We start from the raw sequence: 27,191 nt of genomic DNA, 5'->3' as shown, positions 1-27,191 counted from the left end.
TATCTGTGCCTATTCTAAACTAACAAAATGAAAGAGACTGCCTAAACAAGGTCCAAGGAACAGCATTCCTTACATCCTAACAACATAGGTTGTTTATAATAATGCTCTAAAGTAGCTGCCTGAGTTACTGCATACTGGCGTATAGAAAACAATGCAAGCTATGTTTCTTAAATTTTACAAAATAAAGTGGCCCCTGTTTACAACTTAGAAACTGGAAATTACCCTGGTCTCTTGCCACAGTTGTCTCTAGGAGACTTTGTGTATTCCTTATGGGTAGATAAAAAACATTGGTTAGCTTTATTAACTAAATATCAATCTGAATTTTGGACCAAGGAACTGGCAGTTCTAGAGATTTGACAACCGTGTCCTTTCGGAAATGTGTATTGTTCCTGCTGCAAAGGCCAGCAGTTCTTACAGCTGGGCTTTTAATTGGGTCTCTTGGGGGTCAATGGAAGAATGTTGGATATGCCTGAGAGAATTTAATGGCAAGATGCAACTCTGAGTGAATTTTTGTCAAAAAATAAAGTTTGTGAGGAAAAGTGAAAAAAAGAAATTTTTCAATAGTTATAATCAACTTTCCAAAATTTATTTTATAATTAAGAAAATAAAAATGAAAGGAAATTCTATTCCATCAACTGATTCTGAAGTCCTTCTATGTATTCTAAAACTTTTTTTCCCCAAATGGATCACACTCAAACTCCATTAAAAAGTGTAGTAATATAATATCAAATATTGGGGATGCTGTGGGAAGCAACTGAAATTCTCATATATTGTTGTAAGATTTTAAAACAGTACAAACATTTTGGAAAACTGTCTAGAAATTTCCTAAAACATTAAACATATGCATTGTTACCTTTCGAATTATCAATTCTCTCATATATATATGTGCATATATATATATAAGAGAGATGAACATATATGTCCACAAAAAGACTTGAACAAGAATGTTACTGGCAATTGTATTCATAACAAAAGAACACTAGAAATATTAAAATGTCTACTAGGAGAAGAATGGATATACCAATTATGGTATATTCATGTAATCTTCAACAATATAAAAGAACAAACTATGATCCATACAACAACATGGATGTATGTCCAAATCATCTTGTTGGGCAAAGAAGCCAGTCATAAATTTATACAAACTTCAAGAACAGACAAAACTATATATAGCAATAAAAGTCAGAATATTAATTACCTTTGGTGGTAAAGTCTATTTCCCTAAGATGAGTGCATAAGGGAAAATTTCAGAGTGATGAAATATTCTAAATCTTGATCTGGGTGGTTTTCAATGGATGTATACATACATAAATATTCATCAGGTTATATACTTAAGATTTGAGAATTTTCTAGAAGTAAATAATATCTCAATTTAGAAAAGATCAGTGAACAACAGCAAAGACAACTAATTTATCTACGAGAACACTTTACTTTCACTGGAGCACCTAATATATTAAGAATTGAGCTAAAACATGTAAAGAAGGATTCGCATGTAGGCCTAATAAATATATTAAAGATAAATTATGACTTGTGGAGTAAATAAGTACATGACTACAGGATTAGTCAACTTCAAGATTATTCTCTAGTAAGAGAATTACAAGTAAAAAGTATGCATAAAGCAAATGATAGCAAAGGTCTTTTAAACATATAATCTTACCATCTGCTTTGCTGCCTTCTTCCATCAAGAGTTTTGCAATATTCAAGAATCCTTTTGCGGATGCTAGGTGGAGGGGTCTATCTCCAACTTCACCACTTACATTTACATCAGCACCAAATTTCAAAAGAAGGCGAGTTACCTAAAGGATTTATTCATTTGAAATTAGTATCAAAATTCAAACAATAATGCAAAACTTTTGGCAGTATACAAAAACCCAACTGGCGTAAACCACAAAAAATTTATTGTTATATCACCTAACAGGAAGTCCAAAACTGGAATAATTCTAGGGTTGATTAATACAACAGCTTAATAACTCAAGTTCTTTCCATCATTCTGTTGTGCCATGCTCAGCAAGTAGGATGGATCACCCCATGGTAGCAAGAGAGCTGCAGCATCTCCAGTCACTACAAACTGAGGTCCACAGAGTACAGCAGGAGATGACCTCTACCTTTTGGAACAAGCGGCTATTTTTTTTAAATCTAGAAATTCCTTCTTAAAAACTCTCCAGAAACCCTCTTCCCATATCTCCTCAGTCCAGACTAGGTCATTTGCAACTTTCTAAACCAATCCCTGGACAAGGGGAAAGATTTACCGTGAGTGGCTTCAACTAAACAAGATCTAACACACAGTGGATGGGGATAGGAGCATCTCTAAGCACAGCCTCTAGGAGAGAGGTTGAACAGTAAAATAAAGAGTCTGCAAGAAAGAAAAAAATATATGGCCCAAAGTGGTAATAGTTGAAATGATAGTTTTGCCCAAGCAGCCAATAAATAGTGCCTGCTACCGACCTTATGTTAACTTGAGGGGTAATATCATATACTGATTAAGAATTAAGGTGCAGTTTGAGATAGTCCTAGATTCGAATCTAGAATCTGATTTATATCAGCTGTGTGTTCTTGAGAAAAATTAGTTAATTTATTTATACCCAAGTTTTTTCATATGTGCAATGGGAATAATAAGAAGACTTAACTCATGGGTTGTCATGAGGATTAGATTAGGAATTTGTTTAAAGTGCATAGCACAATGACTGTCATACACTATTTGTTCTGTAAATGTTATTTTTTATTTTTGTTGGTGAACTGAGAAAATGTTGTTTACCATTTCTGTTTCAGAGTTAATGTGGGGCTAGATGAGATGCTAGGGAACTTTGAAAACATTTTTTAAAAATCCTTTCCATATTTTTTGACCTTGAAAACCTACTGTTGTCATTTGCTCTCTTTAGTATCAACTCTCTTGTCAATTTCATAATGTAGGTCTTCACTGTACATAAATAACCCTCGCTAGAGTCATGCAGAATCTTCTCTGAATGATCTCTTCCAAAGTCTCCTTCTGGCCAGAGTCAGTGGTAGTTGACTTGATTCTTGATTTTCATGGCAGCTTCAGTCATATACCATTACTGGCCATCTTGCTACTGGAGTTTTGGGCCTTTTTCTGGATATGTGAGTGAACTGGAGACAGGAACAGTAGCCCTGACATCTTTTCCAATTCACTGAGACTCTACATCCGTAGGGTCAGAGAAGGATAAAGTGATGAAGCAGGTAGGGGTCTTCCTGGGATTGTTTTAGGTAATTTAGGAATTCCTTTGAGTCACTTGCATATGTACTTAAGAACTTTCCAAATAATTTATGTAAACTTGACATTGCCTCTCCTGAGAATTTCAAAAGTCATCTCAGTGATACTAAGAGGTTAAGTTAAGATGCGCCTGAGTCCTTAAAATAGCAGTTAGGGTTCAAATAGCAATTGACCCCTCTCAATTGTCTTGACCACTGAAGTGTCAGCACAAAAGTGAATTCAAGCTCTAAAACTATTTTTACTTCCCATGAGTCAGCAAATAAACATGTCTCGAGTATAAATCTCTCAAGAATATGGTAGACATTTGATAGAAATTCTAGGTAAAATATTAGCTGGGTACAATGTGGGGAACTGAGTTCCTATTGAGTGTAATGGACAAGAGCAAGGGTTTGGAAATCAGGCTTCTATTTATCAGTTATATTGCTTTGAACAAATTGTTTATCATTTTGATACTTCAGCTTCTTCGTTGCTAAAGTTGGAATAACAATATTTCCACCTCTTGGAGTTGTTGTGAGGATTAAGTAAGTCAGAGCATGAAAAGCACTCAGAAAAGTGCCTGGCATTCAATAACTGTTAGTAAAAGTGGTAGCCCCAACTTGGAGCATGTGCATTTTATCTCTTTGTTGGCTAATGGACAGATCAAGACTTAATTCAGGTGAAATCAGAACAGCAGAAGTTTAGTTTCAACAACCTTGCACGCCTAAGCAGACATTTCCACTTAAACAGACTCCATATATTCTGATTATGTGACTTTATAATAGACAGATTTAAACTATCTCTGAAATCGATTGTCTATTAAGGACTATTATTACATACCTAGGAAATATTACTCTTGGTACAAAACATCTACTCTTCCACTTAAAAAATAAGTAAATAAACAAATGACAAGGAACATGGCACATTAGGTACATTTATATATTGAATGTACCATTCTCCCTGTCAGCATATTTTAGCAAATGACAATAGTCTCCATAAATTACTTATGTGCTGCCTTCACACACAGAAAGTGAGTCCCTTATCATAAAAGGGCCATCCACATTTTAGCATAATTTTATAAGACTGTGACTATATTTTCTGGGAAAGTAAACAAATTTAGTTCTCCACCCAACATGCATACAGGCTGTTTATGTTTCTGCTGGGTGATGAGGTTAATCGTCAAAGAGGATGACTCTACAAATAACATGCATTGTATATATCCTGTCTGTGCCTGAGGTTAGGAAATGATGGGATTTTTCCATTACTTGTGCTTTTGGGCCTGTACTTCTAAAAGTATTTTCGGTGCCCAGCTCTTCATTGCACTCCAGTGCACTCTGAGCAGCACATCAATGAAATAAGCAATCTTCCTACCTATAGGTCACGCTTCACCGGTCTTAGAGTGTCCAGGCATATGCCAGCTAGCAGAGGAATAAAGCCACAATGACTATTGAGCACAGGGACACAAGTAAGTTTCATCTTCAACTTGGAACCCTCAGGTGGTGCTGTGGTATGACCTCCAGGAAGGTAAAAAGGTATAATTCTATCCTAAAATTGAAGGAGTCTAGAAAAACAAATTGTGGAAGAGTGAAAATGGAGTATTCAATGAACAGTTATATTTGGTTATCCAGTTACATTTGTTTCTCTCTCTCTCTCTCTCTTTGGTTATTTTCAGTTCCTTGAGTATTCTCACTGCCAAAGGACAGTGTTTTAAAGAAACATACAATTTTTGTCTTTTGATATGTTAAGGTTGAAAATCAGCAGACTTTGGAGTTAGAACATGTTGCCTTGAATTCTGGCTTCTCCATTTAGGAAAATTGTCTGGACTTGATAATTTTTCTCACTGGTTGAAGAAGAATAAGAAGAGGTACTTTGGTACAGCAAAACAAATATAGGCTTTAGGATCAGACAGAACTGAGTACATATTCCAGCTCTTCTATTTATTATTAATAGCTGCATGACTGACTCTGGCATGCTACCTCACCTGACTGAGCGTCATGCATACCATTGATAAGAATGGGCAAATAGGCCAGGCGCGGTGGCTCAGACCCGTAATCCTAGCATTTTGGGAAGCCGAGGCAGGTGGATCACAAGGTCAGGAGATCGAGACCATCCTGGCTAACATGGTGAAACCCCGTCTCTACTAAAAATACAAAAAATTAGTTGGGCGTGGTGGCAGGCATCTGTAGTCCCAGCTACTCGGGAGGCGGAGGCAGGAGAATGGCGTGAACCCAGAATGCGGAGCTTGCAGTGAACCAAGATCGCGCCACTGCACTCTAGCCTGGGCGACACAGCGAGATTCTGTCTCGAGAAAAAAAAAAGGAATGGGCAAATAACAGCCAATTTCAGGGTTGTGGAAAAATTAGAAAAAAAGATAAAGGTTCTATTATAGTGCCAATGCCATGGTATAAGCTCAATCATGTGGCAACTCAATAATTTCATAAAGTTGTGAAGGTTAAATAAAATCATAAATTGAACAAAAGTATGTTAAAAACTTTAAAGCTTTCTATATATATTATTTTTTATTACAGAATATAACATTTTATACCTATGGACCTGTTATAGAATCACATATTTAAAGTAAATTATAAAGCACATTAGTAATTGTTTTTATAGAGCCTTTATGAGTTGTTTTATTGTTATTGCCATTAGCATCATCACAGCCACATTTACTGAGCATTTGCCAAACAATTTATATTGCATCCGAACAGCAGCCCTATGAGGTTATATTAATATCTTTCCCCATTTCGTAGGTGAATAAATTAAGATCAGAGGGATTACATAACCTATACCTGGCCAAAACACTAGGGATTTTTCAAATTTAGGCTGACTGATTCCTGTGGTCACACACTTACCAATGTACTCTTCTGCCTCTTTGTGTACTAAGCTCATCAGCAAAAATGAACAGCATGACAACCGTAATGCTTATATGGATCTACAGGTTCCTCAAGGATGGATTGATGAGAATATGGCAAAAATAATTCAAAGATATTTTAAATATAAACTCTTTGAAGACAGGACAATTCAACAAAAGCCTACACTTAAGCAACACCTAACCTTTGGAAATCCTACTGTCAGACTTACCTGTTCATGCCCATAGTAGGCTGCAATGTGCAATGGAGTGAAAAAAACTGCATCTTGAATATTGACATTAGCTCCATGTTGCAACAGCACATCAGCAGCCTGGACAAGAAAATAATTATGGTTAAGAACTTCAGTTGAGTTATCTGCCTATTAAGATTCAGTTTACAACCACCATGCACAAATCTTCTTCAGGAGTTGCCACCCTAAAACACAATTTTCTTCCATCCACCTTATCCAAAACCTCCAGTGTCTTGTTTTTTGTTTTTGTTTTTTTTTATATGAAAGATAAAAACTGAATCTCCTTAGTATGACATTCAAGGTTCCTTCAATCTGACAGTGTTCCTTTTAAATGTATTTCTCATTCGTCTCTTTCCTAAACCCAATTGTAGAGTCAAACTGCATCCAGCTTCCTGCTCCTTTGAGACTTTGTTCACATTATTTCTTCAGCCAGAAATGTCCTTCTGCCTAATATATGCATGCTTAATCTCCAGCTAAAATGCCATCTCCTCCCAGATTTCCTCAATTTCCCTCCCTTCATTGCTATCTGCCTGGCTGAAATTAAATATTACCTCCTCAAAAATCTCACATAACTTTCACTCATATAATTTAGAACATTTTTCTATTTATATACATGCCTTAACATCCTTACTAAAGAGAAATTTCTTTAAGGACAAAGTATATGTCGGATTCATCTTTATAATCTTACTCTAGCATGTGGTCATGCAAATAGTAATCATACAATAAATATTTGTTAAAGAAGTGAATGAACAAATGAAAAACTCTACCAGGAACTGTTGGCCAATTGTCATCATGGAAAGCCATAGATTGGTATTTGTAGGGGACAAAAAAAATATTTTTTCTATCCATTTTAGGTTTATTGGCTGAGGCCATATAAATTAGACTGATAAAAAGGCAGATAAATAAGAGAAAAACAAACGGGAGTTTATTAACATGTGTATTGCACATAAATGGGACTGCTTAGTGATGAGTAACTCAAAGTAGCAGTTAGAACTTGGGCTCTCCTATAATCTTAACAAAAATTTACAATAACTTTGTAGAGCAGTAATAAGACAAAGAAATATAACTTTGAACTTCTACTGGCAACAAATTGGGGGAAGGTAAATACACAGAGGAAACTAACGGAAAATAGAAGTTAGTTTTAGCAAAGTTTGTTATATAGATTCCTCTGGTGACTTCTCTGGGCTGATAAGTGTTTAGAGTTATCTCTTGTGATTAACTTCTGTCCTTTCTGGTAGAGAAGACAGGAAGGAATCCTTCATAAATTTATGTCCCTCTTTTAGGCAAATAGAAGGAGAGCAAAGAGTTCCTATATCTGTTTCTTTTCAATTTTCTGTAGTTCAAAATAATCAATATGCCAAAGTAGCATATTTTGGGGGAGCATATTTTGCTACCCTTCACAACAAACTTGCTGATATTTCAAATTTCCTCTCCTAAAAACCTATCTCCTACTCTCTCTTTTCTGTTCAACAGATTGAAATAATTTCCTTCAAATGTGTTCATTTTCATTGTGGACTTTGCTAATGTACTGTCTATTCTTCAGTTGGTTAAATAATACACATTTTGAAAATTTTTCAAAAGTCTTTTAGAAGAGAAAACAGAAAGATGGAATTTAAGAGCTCAAGGGACTTATGTCCTGTCACCTCTTCTGTTTCTATGAACAAATTGCCTCTTAAGTTATATTTCCTCAATTGTGTGAATCATAGACCTACAGAACTAGGGAAGGACTATGGACATTACATATCAAACCCTAACATTTTAAAGATAAAAAAATGGAGAACCGGGAATTAAGAAATTTTTAAAGGTCATAGAGCAAGTCAGTGTCAATAGGAAACTAAATCTTTAGTCTCTTGCCTAAGCTTTGTTTCTGAGTGCTTCATGGTTTGAAATAGTTAATTTTTAGTCATTTATTTATCCATTAAACACAATTTATTGAGCGAATATGAGCCAAAACTATTATTTTACATGCTTATTTCATAATTTATTCACTCGGGGGGATAGCATTAGAGATGCTAATAGTTGTCATATAAAATAAGGAATTTTTATTGGAAAATCCGAAATTTCTGATGGGTCCAAATATAAGCAGGTGCATAGGATTTTATACATTCTGACAACAATTGTTTCTTGTTCATACTTGAATATTGTTGACTAATGATCAGCAGAATACACATTGTGTATGGTGAGTTGTTTTTATAATATAAAAATTAAAACCACAATGAGCTTTTATTGAGGGAATATTATGTATCAGGCCCAGAAACAAGTGTATCAGTGGTATTCAGTCTACTCTGTTTCATGCCAAAACACAGAAAGAGGTGCTACTCTCTATTTTAAAGATGAAGAAACTGAGTGTCTGGGGAGCAGAAGTGAAATTCAAATGCAGGTCTGTTTGACATCAAATCTTGTTTTTACCAGTCCACTCCTCTGACCTTGATTGTACTAACACTAACCTTTAAGTAAACAAAGTAACTAATTCAATCCCAGATAGGAAGAAGCCATCTGTCAGTAGAGGTTCCATAGATTTAGACTGAAAATGAATGTGGGAGCCATTTATAACAAGTGCTTGGTATCTTTAGGCTTCACATGCCTGGGAGTTCAATCTCAGGAACCTTTGAAGGAGGCCCCTAGCAATCAAGGTAGATTAAGCTTTTTACAATTTCTCTTATTTTAAATACAGCATAAAGTAGACAGCATGAATGTTTATGTAAAATGGACTTTCAAATATTAACCTATAGAGCCAATTTCTTAGGCATGCTTCCAGAACTTTCATTCTAAAAGATAAGAGCTCTTAGGCTTTAATAAACAGTCAAAAGCCATTTTTTTTCCTCCTAAGTTTGCACTTCTCCAGTTAACTCAGAAGGTCAACCTTTGGCTGAACATTCATTAATTATGAAGTGTTGGTTTTCTGAGAAACTGTCAAAATGTAAGTTTTAATGAAACCATACAGAGTCATTACTAAATTGTAGGCTTTACTTAGTTTGTTTTAAAATTCAAGCAAATATTTAACCATTGAGAGCAATGCATGTTGGAATTATCTGATTTTAGCTAATGAGTAGAATACATGTACTAATTTGTATGACCTTTGGAGTAATGATGGGGAGAGTATCTCCCAGCACTCTAATGGGAATATGGTATATTGTCTGCCATGTGGACTAAGACAAGTACACTCATATAAACATGTAGGCTTCAGTATATACCTATCAAGTTATTTTACTCATGGTTCTTCTGCTTTGGCACCTGAAAAAGTTGGTAAATCAACTTTACACTCTTTCCACTACATGAAACTCTGTGAAGTCACAGACTGAATCTATTTTGTTCCCTACTATGGTAGGTAGGTAATAGGCATCCAATAATTGTTAAACTGGATGTATTTCCAGTACAGTTAAAGTGAAAATTTGGAAGGTGTATATACCACCAGGAATAAGGTAATATAAACAATAATTAGGACTTAATTATATGATAGAAATTTTAAACAATTCAATTCATCAAACATTTATTGATAATTGATTTCAAATTAATCTTCAGGAAATCCCAAGTATTTGCTATATTTCAAGACCTGTAGTTGGAGTTTTAAATATATTATTAACATTTTTCCATGGTATATATTCTGTTATTTTGACTTTTTTTATGAGACTATATAGTCATGATGTTTTTTTCTCAGAAAAAAATAACTAGTAAAATTGCAAATTAGAAACAGATTTTATGACAGCTATCTTAATACACTTAAAGGATATAAATCTTTAAACATTTTAAGGATATAAATTGTATCATACTTAGATTTATATAACTGACATAAATATATATTTATCTTATTGTTATTGAATATATTTAATATTATTAAATGCATAGAATATATATTTATATAAATTTATTACATTTAATAATAGTACTGAGAGATATAAAAATATATATTTGACATATAATAATACTATTAATATAATAGTAGTATATAATAATACCAGTGATATATATATATAAAATACTACTATTGAGATATATATTATATATACTCAATATATATAATACTGAGATATATATATTAAATGCTACTACTTAAATACATATATAAGAATAATACTGAGATATATGTATCTCAGTAGTAGTATTTTATATGTCAATATTATTATAAAATATATCTACGTACATATTATTAAATATATAAATGTCAGCAGTATTATTATTAAAGAACTAAGATTCAAATATGGCCTGGTAACTTGGTACTTTTTACTGATGGAAGGATAAGGACTATAAATTGCCCCCCATTAAGTGGTTGTTTTATGAGCACAGAAAATAAGTCAGATCTCTTTATCTCGATAGAACAATTACTATAAGAATTACCCTTTACAGATATTTTTATTTACCAGTTGACTCTCAAAAAACATCCAAGTGAAGTTCCTCCAGTTTCTAGCTTGTAATTTAAATACTGATTTAAGCATTCTGCTTTTACTTTTTCTGACATGGAGTCTTGCTCTGTCTCCAGGCTGGAATGCAGTGGTGTAATGTCGGCACACTGCAACTACTACTTCCCAGGTTTAAGCGATTCTCCTGCTTCAGCCTCCTGATTAGCTGGGACTACAGGTGCGCACCACCATGCCCAGCCAATTTTTGTATTCTTAGTAGAGACAGGGTTTCACTATGTTGGCAAGGATGGTCTCGATCTCTTGACCTCATGATCTGCCCACCTTGGCCTCCCAAAGTGCTGGGATTACAGGCGTACGCCACTGCACCCAGCCTGCTTTTTCTTTTTACAATGTCTCCCCTTCTCTTTCTCTGCTTCCACACACCCAGTCTCATGACCAAGCTCAGTTCCCATGTTTTCCATGAAAAGCTATTGAAAATAGGCCATTGTATTAATCACTTATTTTCTCAATGCCTATAAAACTTAGTGACACAATGTAATCTTTTTGGTAATTAACTCTTCGATAAAATTTTAAACTCATGTTCCCAAGTTGTCTCTATGAAGTGTAAGAAGTTTCGACTCTGGTAAAAGGATTTTTCACCTGAGGCCCTGAAATTTAATCCTTATAACTAAAATACCCAGACCTTATTCAAAATTTCAGAAATTCCAAAAGTAATGCCTATAATAGCAAAGGCCCTCACTGTTATTTCTTATTAAATGGTTTTGCTACAGTATAACTTTAACTTATTTGACTTGGTTCCATTTAGCTCCCTCTCTATCTTTTATTTTAAGGAGCTCATTGGGTCGGGATAAAGGAGAAAAATGAATGACCATATAAAGAGGAACTAAATGTCCCATGGAAGAGAAAATAGAATAGGGTAAATTCTAGATGAAATAAAATGACAATCAATCTCAGTTGAAATTGCCAAACCAAATATAGTGTCTCATACCTAGCAGACTTTGAATAAATAGCTACACTTGGAAATTAAATTTTTCTTTGCTTTAAGTGGTAATTTATTTTCTATTATTTCTTTGGATCTTCTTCAAATTCATGCTTATACCAATGTTTTCCTTAAGATTTATAGTTTGCTTAAAGCTACAATTTTCTCTTCTCAATGCCTGCATCTCACCTTTATTATTGAGATTTATAGAGAGAAGAACACTGAAGCTGTATTGGGATGACACCCATTTCCATTTAGTGGAAAATCTGTGTTAGTAAAGCTTTAGAGGAAAAATTATTTTTCCAAAGTCTATGACTTATCAATTCAAAATGATCCTAAAGACATTGGCATGAAAGTTGATTTAGGATTGATATTTTTTTTTCCAGTTATTTTCAGTTCTGACATTCAACAACCGGTTCTCAATTATTGTCCCCCCCAACTATTGTCCTTCCTTCTAAACTTCATAGACAATTTTTTAGAGTCATCTCCAACTTTCCTCTACTTTTCCTCACCTCCTATTCACTCCTCAGTCCGCTACAATCTGTCTTTAGACCTCACCACTCCAGGGATATTTCTCTGGAAAATGACATCAAAGGTCCCCTAATTGCCCATTCTCATGGAAGCTTTTTAGCCTGTAGTGGATTCTTATAATTTTATGTTGTCTCAGGATTCATTTCGAATATAAGTTTTCTTATACCACAAGCAGGACTTTGTCACCAGGGACACAGTTTCTAATTCTCTGCCTCTTCCCAGTTCCTCAATGTGGTTGATCCAGATATCTGCCATGTATGACAATCTCCTGGTGACCCTCTCCTTATGGGACAGCTAGACATAATCACTGGGTCCGTACTGCAGACCCTGACTGAGCGACAGATGAAAGGGAGTACTCAGACATAGGTATGCAGTTAAGAGCAGCTAGGGGTCTGCCGGGCTCTAGTGGCTAAAGTGCAGCAGCACTGATAAGCTGGAGCTGCTTGCTTTTATTCAGTGTAGACATAATTCCAAAAGCCTGGAGCAAACACAGTCTGTGGGTAATTAACATTTATTGTTCCACTTTCGGGGAACCTCATGCATGCGGATGATCAAAGGTCAGTTCCTGGCCAACATAAGTAAGCAACTCTGTTTAAGATTAATTCCCCTACACTTACTTGTACCTACTCCTTGCCCCCTGGCTCAGGGTCAGGGAACAGCTGCCTTCAGCTTATTCTCCCCCGAAGCTTTCTGACCTTTCAGAAGGTCTGCTCCTTTCCCTATAGTTTCTCCCACCACCCTGACCAATCTCCTACACATAATCTGCTTGGCTTGCTCCTCTGATGCCCACGCCTACCACGAACTGAGCAGCAGATAAGCAGCAGTGACCCCTCTTGATCACAGCAAGGCCCCACAGAGCTAGTGCCTGCTTACTCTAAACCCATTAATTAGAACTTCCCTCAGGAAACCCACTTGTGTAACTGTTGGATTCCTATTGGAACCCAATAAAGGCTTTAGCATAATGGTTTCTCTTTCTTTCTCTTGCTCCTCACTTGCTGGTTGAGTGTATGTGTCCTGAACTGCCCCTGGCCCCACTTCCCATTGGCCCTGTAAGGTGTGCTGCCCTCTTCTTTCTGAGATCTGTAAGTTTATCTTATAAACTCAGGTTATGTGAGCACAAAGGCACCAAAAAGCACCCATGCTTCTTTTTGTCTTATGTGGTATTATTTGGGACCAGTTAGTAATTCCTTCCCGCTGCAGAAAGTCCTGTTGAACAGACAGCTTTTCAAAGGTATTTCAGTGATCATCATATTGGCAGTATATTTGTAAAACGGACCATGACTGTGTTATTGTTTGCAGTTGACAGCTTCTGTTATTTCATGTACTTTGTTGAGTTGCCTCCTCCCTGTCTCACCTGACTGACACATTGAGCCTGTTTTCTAAGTCAAGCTCTCCTAAAGAGTGACTGTCTTTGTAGGAAAATACTAGGCACAGGTCAGATAAGAGCCACAAAGAGGTCTGTAAATATCAACAAGTTTCCTGTGAGAGGAGCACCTGGTCACAGGTTGGACACTTAGGTATTTGGCTATCTGCCCAGATAAAGAGGTAGCTTGTGAAAATCCACGAAGCCCTGTCAGGGTGGGACTAATGTTTATAGTCCTCTTGTGAGGGAGACCTCAAGACCAAATTAGAAAGTATATAACATGTCCTTTTCCTTATTTGACTGTTTATCCAGCATTTGTTACTATTGTCTACTTCTTCCTTAAGATTTTATTCTCCCTTAGATTGCTTGACATCACAATTTTCGAGTTTTCTTTCTACCTCTCTGCCTACTTATTATTATTCCTCCATAGAAATGACTTCTTCTCAGTTCATCTCTTAAGTGTTACTTTTTCTCGCTGACATTAGTGTTTTCTTTTGCTCTTTGCTTCCTGTAATTCTCTTGTATTTATTAATTAATACATGTAAAGAACTTAGCACAATGCTTAGCATGTAAGAATAAATGTTTCAGAAATGATAGCTATACCTATTTTTCTCTATATATGCCTTGATTGATTTCATCTATGACTACTACTTCTCCTCCTACTACTAGAAACACACACACACACACACACACACACACACACACACACGTTTTTCTCAGACGTCTTTCAACACTGGATCTACCTTCTTTGGCAACTGATAGTCCTGTTTTGTATCTTTTCCCTATTTCCCAGCCACCTTTACCTTTAGCTGATATTGTCTTTGCATTGATCGAATCTTTATCACTTGCCTTTTGATTCTTGTTATTTTGAATGAAGCATTAGAAGGAAAAAAAAAATGTGTGCCAATGGGCCAAGAATATCTATTCCATTTAATGTTCACAACAGTCTTACAGGATTGTTATTAATAGCCCCATTTTAAAGACAAGGACAGTGAAGCTCAGAGTTATACAGCTTGTAAGGAAAAACACTTAAGTTTAAACTCAGGTTTATGAGAGCCCAAAGGCATCAAAAGGCACCCATGCTGCTTTTTGTCTTCTGTGGCATTATTTGGGCCAGCTAGTAATACCTTCCCATTGCAGAAAGTTCTATTGTGGAGACAGCTTTCCAAAGGTTTTTCAGTGATAGTCATATTAGCAGCATATTTGCAAAAAGGACTATGATTATATAATTGTTTGCAATTGACTGAAAAAAAAAAGTTAAACATATTCTAAGTCATACGTTAAGAGTCTTGAAGAGTTTTATATATTAAAATGAGAATTTTAGGATTTTTTCCTTATCGAGATGCAACAAGAGACTTTAAGAAAAGAGTAAAACATATTTAATTTGCATCTTAGAAGGATCTTTCTAGGAAAAGTGTATGGGTTGAATGGATTGAAGAAAGAGCAAGACTGGAAACAGGTAATCCATGAGTAACATCCTGCAGTAAGTTTTGTTTCGTTTTGTTTTTAAGAGATAAGAATAAAATGAATAAAATAAGATGAGGTAGTTGCATTGGCCTGGAGATGGAGAATGGATTTCAGAGATATTAAGATGGTAGAGTCGCCCAGCTTGGTGGCTCACGCCTGTAATCCTAGCACTTTGGGAGGCCGAAGTGGACAGAATGCCTGAGTTGAGGAGTTCAAGATCAGCCTGGACAACACGGTGAAACCCCATCTTTACTAAAATACAAAAAATTAGCCAGGTGTGGATATATGTACCTATACTGCTGGCTACTCACGAAGTTGAAGCAGGAGAATTGCTTGAACCTGGGAGGTGGAGGTTTCAGTGAGCTGAGATGGTGCCACCGCACTCCAGCCTGGGCTACAGAGTGAGACTCCATCTCAAAAAAAAAAAAAAAAAAAAAAAAGGAATCAGTCATAACGACGACATATGGGAGGCTGGTGATAAGTAAAGATGAGAAGAAATGGTCAACAAATGACTATAAAAGAGGATGCCTACAAGGGGAGATGAACATGAAGATAAAACTTTGTTTACTTCATGAACTTATAAAGTAGGAAAATCACTTTGAGTTTTTTTCTCTTAGATTAATTACTTGTAATAGCTAGTTTATTTTGGCAGAACTGTGCTCTTACTCAACACCACAAACTGTTTCCATTGGGGTCAATCTCTCAATCAAGATTTGAACATCATTCTCAAGGTTTCAAACAAATGAACTGAAAGCTATGCCAATTAAAATTACTAGGAATTGTTTATTCATTTGTATTGAAGGCTTATATAGATTAGAAAGCATTTTAGATTTAGGTAACATCTGCTTTAGAGTTACCAAGTCCTTTTTTGACTCTATGCTCTAATTTCTATAGGCTTTTCTATTTTTAATTATATATATATATATATATATATATATCTCCACTCCTTGACAGCCATTACAAATGTTAGCTGAGATTTCTCTATGTCATGTGATTACAGGGTTTTTCACTTATAACATTGGTTGAATATTTTTATAATGACTATCATTTTCTTGACATATCTCTAATTAAGTATTTGAGTACAAAAATCTATTGGAAAATAGTTTCTTCAGGCTGTCACAGAAATGAGGTCTTTTTATGTGATCTTTCTCTTATTATCACAGGTTAAAATTAAATTGCATCTTAAAATTACACAGAAGATGATTCCACAAGATAATATCATAAAATAAATTAAAAGGAAGCTCTATAAAGTCATGGAAATAAAACTTAGAGACACACACTAACTTATGTATATAAAATAATTTCATCAGTTATATAAATTTAGCATCACTTCTCAGGAAGTGATGAGAATACAGGCAGAAAAGCTGAGGGAGGAGAAGTGAGAATAGGGCAAGGCTGAAGATACAAGTGACACATTTTATAGAGGCAATAATTGAAACTAGCAAGTAACATCCTTTCACCAAAATAAGAAGAGATACTTGTAGGATATTTATGGTTTAAAACTGAGGAGGAAGGGAACCAGAGAAGGAAAGAAAAGACTCATCTAAGAAGCAGAGAACAAAAGAATGCCTGTCAAGGTAGCCCACAAAAGAGATACTTGTAAGAAAAGAAAGGCAGATTTTTCTGTGTTGTTCAGTTAATCATCATCTTGCTGTGCTATTTGCTTCATTAGATGTCTACTTTTTCCCCCATCATTCTCTTATGTGGAGTTCTTATTTTAAAGTCCCTGGCTGTGAAAACAGGCTTTCAACATTCATGATGCTATGACCACATCATGTTCTATGCATTTCAAAAGCCAAAATTCTGTTTTAGGGATTTATTTATACAAATTGCCACAGGCCCCACAGTTTTCACTACATTGCAATTGTTCAGACTTGGAAACTGGAGTACAAGTTAAACTCCCTCCTTCTCACATTGCTCCTCATATTGCACCTATCTTCAACCTCACATTCACAGAGGAATGAAAGTAGCATCTGACAATCAGTTTTGTTCATGACTTTCCTCCTCCTACTCGGGTCACCTGTTCCTCTCTTTTCTCAGAAAAAAAAATTTCTTCTGCCAAAGTATTTTGAAAACCACAGTGACTTGCCTCTACTTGAAAAATCAACTCTAAATTACACTCAAAAGGTGAGTTGGAGTCATCTAATAAAACATAAGAAGGGACACAAAGATTTTGCATCTTACACTAAGTAATAAGAATTCTAAAAGTTATATCGTTGTTTAATGAATATCAATTTTATATTACAGCTGGAATATAAAAACAAAAAAGACAACATTAACAACTAAGTCTTGGGCTTAAGGGTTAATCAAGTACATGTGTAGAATATGCAGTGTGTGCCTGTTTTGGAACTCCTTCATTAATAAAACCAGAAAACTGACTATATGATACACTGCAAGATACTTTTTAAATTCATTTTAGGACAGCAGATGTAGGTAATCAGTTATACCTTACAGACTATTTAACAATAAAATTGAAAACGTTGGTCTGCAAAAATTTTAGAATAAGTGATTCCATGAAATTGGTGCTTCCACAGTTGTAAAAATGTTTAACTGGTTATGAAACACTGTGCTTTGACAGATACAGAAATGGATTATGAATAATTTTCCTTCTAAGGAAGAGTTTATCAAAATGAAGAACACACATCATCTAGTCAGAAACCTATTATTAGGATAGAAAACAGTAAGCATAATAGTGGTAAATGCATCAGCCATTCCATTGGTCATATTAAACCATGTTAAGGTAAATACAGGGTGGCTAAATAATAGAAGCCTACAATAAAAATAAAAAGAAGCACAACATCACATGTGCCCAAGTAGTTTTGGCTTCAGAAACAGAAACGAACAAGATATAATTGCAGATGGGACTCAAGCCCAGACTTCTATAACCCAACACATGGCTAGGAAATGGCAGAACCTATATACAAACACACTGTGCAGGCTTGCTCCAGAGCCCACATGACTAAACTTCTCTGCTTTGCTATGGTCAAAAACCATCACTCTTGGAGCCAAGTTTTGCAAAAGTTTCAAATATTTTCACATTTTTATTCAATGAACTCAGAACTCAACCTGAGTAGTACTATGACAGAGTAGAGCTAGGTGGCACCTAATAGTAGGGGGCCTGACTCAGCACTCCTTTCTTGTTCCCTGCATGACCTCCAAGGTACCACTGGAACCGTAGACATCAGAGAATACATATTGAAAATCACTGTTCCACAGAAAAGAGTTGTTACATTTTGGAGAATAGCATTGCTACCATATCTATTTGCCCGGCCATGTTTGCTCCTAGATGAAGATGAAGCCAAAACATGAGTATAGCGTCATGCTAAGTTTCCTGGGGTAATGGAGTCCATATCTTCCAGACATAACAAGTAATCTCTCTATGAATCGATCTCTCTATATATTTGATATTATCTTTGATAAGTGGCATTGGTTCTACATGAGGCTAAGTAGTTCCCTTGAGTTTGGGGTTGACATAATTAATGACTTATTTCTAACAACTAAAATATACAAAAGGTATAAAACGTCACTTCCAAGATTAGGTTACAACAAGGTTATGGTTTTGTCTTATATACTCTTGACCTCTCCCTCAGGTGCCTTGTTGTGAACTGCCCTATGGATAGAACCACATGGTAACTTTGATGACTCTGGATAGCAGAAAGTATGGATTTAAAGCCTGCCAAAGTCCATGTGAAGGAGCATGGAAGTGGATTATCTTCCAAACACTCACTGACATGGCTATAGCCTCACCTAACACTTTTACTGCAGTCTTCTGAAGGGACCCAGCTAAGCCATTCCAAGATTCTTGACCTATAGAAACTGCAGTATAATAAATGTTTGTTTTGTTAAGCCACAAAGTTTTGGGGTGATGTTTATATAACAATAAATAGTTTAACATACTATTGTGCCTCTCAATTCATTATTTAAAACACCCAGGTTGGAAATGACTTTTACATTGGAATAGTTTCTTATGACTTACTTGTAAATATTAAAAGAGGAGCAACAGCTCAGATCAATAAATATTTTTGAGTACCTAGCTATTCGAACCACTGTGCTAGGCATTGGGGGTCAAAAATAAATTACTCCAAAGCAATATATAGGTTAGTGGAAGAAACAAAGTAACTGTGATATAAGGTACATGTAAATTTGATGATAATATGTGAACTATCACAACAAAGGCAAAAAGCTGTACATTTTACATTCTGTCTGGGGAAGAAAGAGAAAGCTATAGAGAGGTATAAACCTAAAACTTGAAATAGAAGTTTTCTAAGCAAACAGGGGAGGATGAGCAAATTTATCCATTTCCTCATTTTCTCATCCACTGGTCCCCGACACACAGCACGTGCTCACCAAATTCCACCCTTTCTTAAAATCTAATTCGAAGTGTATTCTCTTCAGAAAACCTTTTTAGACCTTGAACTTTATTGAACTAATTATCTAGACAAGCGATTGAATGTCCTGGTAACCTAAGAGTCACACTGAGGCCTTTAAAAAGAATTTATTGCAGATATCCCCTCCAGAATCACTGAATCAGAATCTCTCGATACCACAAATCTACATTTTAAAAAGCTCCTTAGGGATTTCTTCATGCAACCAATATGGAGTAACAGGGACTGGATTACTCTTACTTGAGACAATCTCAAAATGGGCTAAATGTATGAAGCATTAATTTTTAACAAATGAAATTAGACATCAGGCAATGAAGGACAATAGTTCCTAGGCAATGAGAACAAACCCGATGAGCCCTACAATTGCCCCAGTTTATTATCTTTAGAGAGTATCCAGGCCATGATATAAAAGGGGAAATTCAGAGAGACCGAGGCAAACCACCTTTCTTGAGAAGACATAGTTGAGAGTCTGGAGAAAGCAATGTGGCTATAGTTCATAAAATAGATTAGTAAAGATGAGAAAGCTGTGCAAAGAAAGAACAACAGAGATATGCAGAGGGTTCCCCTGGATGACTCAGCAGAGCATTGATCAGCAGGTCCATCTGAAGAGACTACCACTGATCGGGAAGTGGACCAATAGAGACAATTAGTGGCAACAGTGCCCAGGGCTCACACAGGTACAGGGATATACTCTATTCCCACTACCCAGACTGGAAAACTTCCTGATTGATGCCGTACTCACAAGACACTTATGATGGAAGTCTCATAAGAGACTTAAGATGAAGTACTCATAAGAGCCTTCCCTAAGTGTTCGGTTACTAGCTCTACACAGCACTGCTTCATTCTCATCAAACAAATCTTAAAAGCTAGACCTAAAAGGATCAAATTTAGTTAAGTTAACTGTATCCTAGTAGGAACAGATATGGGTTAAGGTTAAGGATATTTATACGAATTCAAAAATATACAGAACCCAATACCAAAAAACATAGTATTTGGAATTCAGTCATAAATTACCAGAAAAGCAAAGAGACCAAACAAACAAACAAACAAACAAAAACAAAAACAAAAACAAAAACAAAACACAACAAAAAACCGACTTTAAAAGAGGGGAAAAATCAATGAATCAAAGCTGACTCAATTGATACAGATGTTAAAATTTTCAAATAAGTACAATAAAATAGTTATTAGAACTATATTCCGTAAGTTTAGATAGTACAGGCACGAAGATATAAAGACAAAGTTCAAATTTCTAGAGATGAAAGCTATATAATATGTAAAATAAGAAACATATTAGGTGAGATCAACAGCATGTTAGACATTGCAGAAGAAAAGATTAGTAACCTGGAAGATGTAGCAATCGACATAATACAAAATGAAATGTGGAGAGCAAAATTTGTTGTTGTTGTTTTTGAGACATAGTCTCACTCTGTCACCCACGCTGGAGTGCAGTGGCACGATCTTGGCTCACTACAACCTCACCTCTCAGGTTCACACAATTCTCCTGCCTCAGTCTCCCAATTAGCTGGGATTACAGGCACCCACAATGACGTCCAGCTAAGTTTTTATATTTTTAGTAGAGACAGGTTTTCACCATGTTGGCCAGGTTGGTCCTGGCCTCAAGTTATCTGCTCGCCTTAGCCTCCCAAAGTGCTGAGATTACAGTCATGAGTCACTGTGCTTGGTCAATATTTTTTTTTTTTTAAAGCAAAGAGTATCATTGAGATTTTGGACAACAGCAAACATCTTAATACGCATGTAATTGGAGGAGAGACAGAGAAAATATTTAAAAAAAAAAGGTCAGAAATTTTCCCAAAGTTAATGTAAAATATAAATTCACTGATGCAAGAAATACAATGAATTCTGAACACAAGATACATGAAGAAAACTATACCAAAAACCAACATGATTAAATTGCTCAAAGTTAATGATAAAGAGAAAATCTTAAAAGTAGCCAGTATAAAAACACACATTACATACTGAAGGCCAAAAATTAGGAGAACAGATTTCTTGTCAGAAATAAATGCAAGTCAGAAAACAGTAAAATAATAGTTTTAAAGCAATAAAAGAAAATAAAGGTAATCTAAAATTTTACACCTAGTAAAACATCTTCTAAATATAGTGATGAAATAAAGTATTTTCCAATCAAATAATATAATAGTCAAAAGATTTTAACAGACATTCTATCAAAGAAGATATACGGAGGGCAAATAAGCATATGAAAATATGCTAAACTCATTGGCCATTAGGGAAATGTAAATTAAAACCAGAATGAAATACCACTCCATACCTATTAGAATGGTTAAAATATTTTTAAAAATTGACAATATTAGGTATCAGTGAGGATGTGGAGAAACTGGTATATACCCAAAGGTTTATAAATCATTCTACTATAAAGACATATGCACATGTATATTTACTGCAGCACTGTTCACAATAGCAAAGACTTGGAACCAACCCAAATGCCCATCAATGATAGAATGGATAAAGAAAATGTGGCACATATACACCATGGAATACTACGCAGCCATAAAAAAATGATGAGTTTATATCCTTTGCAGGGTCATAGATGAAGTTGGAAAGCATCATTCTCAGCAAACTAACACAGGAATAGAAAACCAAAATCCACATGTTCTTACTCATAAGTGGGAGTTGAACAAAGAGAACACACAGACACAGGGAGGTGAACATCATACACCAGGGCCTATTGGGGGGTGGGGGGCCAGCAGAGGGATAGCATTAGGAGAAATACCTAATGTAGATGACGGGTTGATGGGTGCAGCAAACCACCATGGCATGTGTATACCTATGTAACAAATCTGCATGTTCTGCATATGTATCCCAGAACTTAAAGTATAACAACAACAGCAAAAAAGGAATTATCATACACTGCTGAAGGGAAGGTCAAATAGTAAGACTTTAGAAACCATTCGTCAATTTTTTAAAAAGTTACACATAAACTTACCAAATGATCCAGCCATTGTACTCTTAGATATTTGCCCAAGGGAAATAAAAGCCTACGTCCATTCAAAGACCTAATCAGAAATATTTGCCGGGCGCGGTGGCTCAAGCCTGTAATCCCAGCACTTTGGGAGGCCGAGGCGGGTGGATCACGAGGTCAGGAGATCGAGACTATCCTGGCTAACATGGTGAAACCCCGTCTCTACTAAAAATACAAAAAACTAGCCGGGTGTGGTGGCAGGCGCCTGTAGTCTCAGCTACTTGGGAGGCTGAGGCGGAAGAATGGCATGAACCCGGGAGGCGGAGCTTGCAGTGAGCCGAGATCACGCCACTGCACTCCAGCCTGGGAGCACAGCGAGACTCCGTCTCAAAAAAAAAAAAAAAAAAAAAGAAATATTCATTTGCAGCTTTATTTGTAGTTGCTAAAATCTAGAAACAATCCAAATGTTCTTCAACAGGTAGGCAGGTAAAACTTTTGACATATCCAAACAATGGAATACGATTCATGAACTAGACATCTCATTTGATAATTTATCACATAATTAACATTTAAAATTTTCACATTTATTGATCTTCAACCTTCCACTCCCACATTCTACACATGCATAGACACAGGGTCTTCTTCCATTGTTCCCCATCACAGTGATCTGGATGTCCTTTACCCAGTTGTTGAAATCAGAAGCTTAGGAGTCATTGTGACACCGTCTTCTCCGACATCCTCGTCATATGGAACTCCTCACCAAATTAATTTGATTTCACCCTCTAAAATATTTTGCAAACGTCTCCTTATTTCTTCAACTCTGCTATTGCAAACCCATATCCAGGAAACTATTAGACATGACTGTCTCCTAATAAATTTCCTTGCATAAATTCATCTAATTCAGTTTATTTATAACACTATAGCCAGTTACTTTCTCAGATTGTAAATTTGATTACCACTTCTTAATGTCTCCCTATTGCTCTTTGGAGAGAGACAGAACCCCTTAACTCAGTTTACCATCTAATCCAGGGACACTGTGAGAATAAAAGAGGGTTGACTTAATTACTTCAGAAGAACAGACATAAAGCAGGAGTGTCCTGAAGAATCAGGAACATGTGGTCAATCTACAAATAAGTCTCCTAGTCACCTGGTCCCTAGGCATTTTCTCTAGGCTTCCATTCCACCATATTCCCTGACTCAGCTCCTGACATACCCTCTTTTCATGTCTCCTCACTGCATTTCCTCCAGCGAGAAAGCTCTTAATACCTGCTATTTCATTATACCTAAATTTCCTCTGCCCAGAAATCTCTCTCTGTACCCCAGCTTCTTATTTCTAAAGTGGAAATAATAATTTTACCTACCTTTCAGGGCAGTTATAAAGATTGAGAGTTAATATTTGTAAGCCACTTAGTCCATAGTAAGCACTACATGTAATTGTTACTACTACAACCGATACTATCATTATTATTTCTTCCTCTCTTTACTTGATTAACACCTACTCAGATTCTCTGGTTGTAAGCCGAGTGATCAATTCCTCAGTGATTCTCTCCCAACCTCCATGACCATGAATATATTCTTTCAGCAAATATTTTGTTGCCTATGTGCCAGGCAGATGCTGTGTTAGGAACTGAGAATAATGAAATGAAAAACAAAAGCAACGTTATGTGTCTTTGTTGAGCTTATATCTTAGCCAGAAGACAGGCAGTAAAGAAAAGGAAATAAAAGATAGACTGTGTTATATAATGATCAGTGCTGGAGAAAAATAAAAGAGGGAAGTGATTAGAGAGTTTTAGAGATAGGATCGTCTGGAAGGGCCTCCCTGAGAAAATTCCATTTGAACCAGAACCTTATGAAGGTAAGGGAGTAAGACATTACATAACTGAGAAAGAAGAAAAGTCCGGGTAGAGAAAAGCATGTCGAAGATCCCAGTCAGGAGCATGCCTGGCATGTCTAAGAAACTTAAGGTTGAAGAGGAATGAATATAAAAAGATTGGAGATTAAGGTTAGAAAGGAAATGAATACTTTTGTTCTGAATAATATGGGATGTCTTTGGAACAGCAGAGTGGTATGTCTCATACATTTTAAAAATCTCATTCTGGTTACTATGTCAAAACAGGGTAACGGAGAAAAGGCAGAAGAAAGGAGATCAAGTTACCCTCTTTTAGACATAGCATCATGGTGACCTTCCTCAGAGCTTTTATCATAGTGGCAGTTCTATGTTTCCTGTTGATTATTTGATTGCCAGTCTTTTTCACCAGACCACAAGCGTGGTGAGGCTAGGAATTATATACAATTTTACTCACCATTAAATTACCAACATTGAACACAGATCTTGGAACCTTTTAGTTGCTTGGTAAATATTTGTTAAATAATTGTGTAAAAGAATCAGTGAATATATATTATTAAATTTCAAATTTTGATTTCTTTAACAGATTGTAAACTCCTAGATGGCATAAAGCTATATTTTTACTTCTTTCAATTTCTACAACTATCCTATATCCTTGTGCATAGTGGTCAATAAATGTTGATTGACTTGATTTGCTGTTTCCCTAGTCTATTTTCATATCTCCTAGAGTATAAATTTCCTTGAAGAAAAATATGTAGAACACAAAAGAAATCTTCTAGAAAGTCAAGATAAGCTTTAAAAAGTCTAAACAGATAGCATGAACTCTTAACATATTGCCAGAAACTATGAAACTAACACAAAGGAGAATCAATGATAGATATTTCCCTCTGTCTTTTGGGAAATAAGACTTGATAACAGAAGTTTATTTATAATCATAGCTGCAAAATTGCCTCTAGGAAAGCAATAATAATGGAGCAAGCTATCTTGTTTTCTTACAAATCCAATTAAAAAAAAAAAAAAACTAAAACTTGTTTTTTTTGGTCAAAATCACACCAAGAGAACCAAACCTACAGCATTTACCAAACCAAGTCTCCATCCAGTTTACTAATTCCCTGACATTGTAATACACAAATGCAGGCATTAATTGGTTGACCGAAATACACAATAATAATACATTTTACTGCTTGGAAATACTTGATACATTTTAAATACACAATAGATGTATTATTCATTCCCTAATGGTTCTTCACTGGCCTGAAAATACATAATGTCTTTAAATATCAGTCTTAGAAATAGTATTTAAACTAGACTAATAATGGAATCTTCACTGTTTCTGGTTACTTTTTCTCTTCTAAAGACACTTTTACTTGTAAAATTGCTGGTATAAGCTCTCTTTCATTATGTGACAAATTCACATTACTAAGTCAAAATAAAACCTAATTTCTATCCATGAATAATTTGTATGCAAATCACAGAGTATATGCAGCATTCACGTAAGAAAGATAGGTTACAATGGGTTGTATTTTCTTTCTAGCAATGTTCTTCATATGCTTGAATTTTGGTCACAATTAACAGAGGCTTCATAGAGGCATTTCATGATTTTTTTAATGACAAAATAAGCAGGGAGTGAGGTAGAAACAAAAGTTTCAAATTGCTTTTCTTCCTTTGACCTATTTCCTAAGTATAAGATATAAATGACTCAAATCATTTCCCTAAGCTCTAGCAAAATGTAAACTATAGTTTAAGAGCCTGTGGAGTCTGTTCACTATGATTTAACTAAATATACGTTTCTACCCAAATTGTAATCAAATTAGAGGGAACAAAGACAATTACATATATATTTTTTCACTATCAGCATTTCATTTTCTTATGATTTTGATCACTTTTCTGTTAAGAACATTCTCAGGAATATTTATAAATGTTCTTGTGACATCAAGGTGTGCAACCCAAGCAGGTGCAAAGGATCCTGTACTTGAGTGACTTCATGCACTTTATGATTTAATGTTCTGTTGTTGCCATCTTGAAATTATTCATACCCCCATTTTTAAACAAGAGACTCTACTTTCATTTTTATTCACTGAGATCTAAAAATTATGTAGCCTGTTCAGATAAGTAAATTAACTAGTCAAATTTTTAAGCAGATCAATAATATGCAAATGAGATAGATACAAAGAAAGCGAGTTTATTTGTTGTAAATATTTTAACAAAATGTTCTTTGTTAAAGAAAATTTGAGTTAAAAAAATTCAGTGCTAATCAGAATCAACCAAGAATACATTTACCTTGAAAGTTTTGAAACACAACTTTTTTCTTTTCTAGTTCTTCTGAAATACACCCTTAGCAATAGTCTAAATGTTCACCAAAGATGGATATATATGTATATATATACACACACACACACACACACACACACAACAATAAACGATGAACTTTTTCCTGTCAGTTTCCCTGAGGTAATTTTTTTTTTTAAATTTTATTTATTTATTTATTTATTTGAGACGGAGTATCGCTCTTTTGCTCAGGCTGGAGAGCAGTGGCGCGATCTCTGCTCACTGCAAGCTCCGCCTCCTGGATTCAGGCCGTTTTCCTGCCTCAGCCTCCCAAGTAGCTGGGACTACAGACGCCCGCTGCCACACCTGGCTAATTTTTTGTATTTTTAGTAGACACGGGTTTTCACCGTGTTGGCGAGGATGGTCTCGATTTTCTGACCTCGGGATCCGCCCGCCTCAGGATCCGCCCGCCTCGGCCTCCCAAAGTGCTGGAATTACAGGCGTGAGCCAGGGCGCCGGCTCCCTGAGGTAATATTCTTAAAGATTCCCTCTCTTGGGTTCTCCAGAATATCGGTTAAGACTTCAGTCTTATCAGAGGTTAAAATTTAGACTCTGAAACAATAGCTGTATGATTTGGTACAATTTACCTAATCTCTTTTTTTTTTATTAATAACATTAAGTGAGGATTAAATGAGATGACGTAATAATAAAGTAAGCGAAAGCCCTAACTAAAGTAAATTCTTCATAAATGT

The 27,191-nt window shown here is 35.6% G+C and overlaps 1 protein-coding gene across 1 annotated transcript in view; it reads right to left on the bottom strand.

The window, feature by feature from the left end:
* TNNI3K (TNNI3 interacting kinase) overlaps nt 1-27,191 on the bottom strand; it is a 327,610-nt gene that overhangs the window by 211,674 nt on the left and 88,745 nt on the right. Inside the window, exons 6-7 of the mRNA XM_011977732.1 lie at nt 6,287-6,385; nt 1,658-1,796 (exon numbers count right to left, since the gene is read on the bottom strand). Coding sequence (XP_011833122.1) covers nt 1,658-1,796; nt 6,287-6,385 — 238 coding nt within the window. The remainder of the gene's footprint in view (nt 1-1,657; nt 1,797-6,286; nt 6,386-27,191) is intronic.

Source organism: Mandrillus leucophaeus, unplaced genomic scaffold (assembly GCF_000951045.1).
Source record: "Mandrillus leucophaeus isolate KB7577 unplaced genomic scaffold, Mleu.le_1.0 Scaffold103, whole genome shotgun sequence".
NCBI lineage: Eukaryota > Metazoa > Chordata > Mammalia > Primates > Cercopithecidae > Mandrillus > Mandrillus leucophaeus.
The sequence above is the reverse complement of the archived record's forward strand: the minus strand, read 5'-3'. Positions and strand labels throughout refer to the sequence as shown.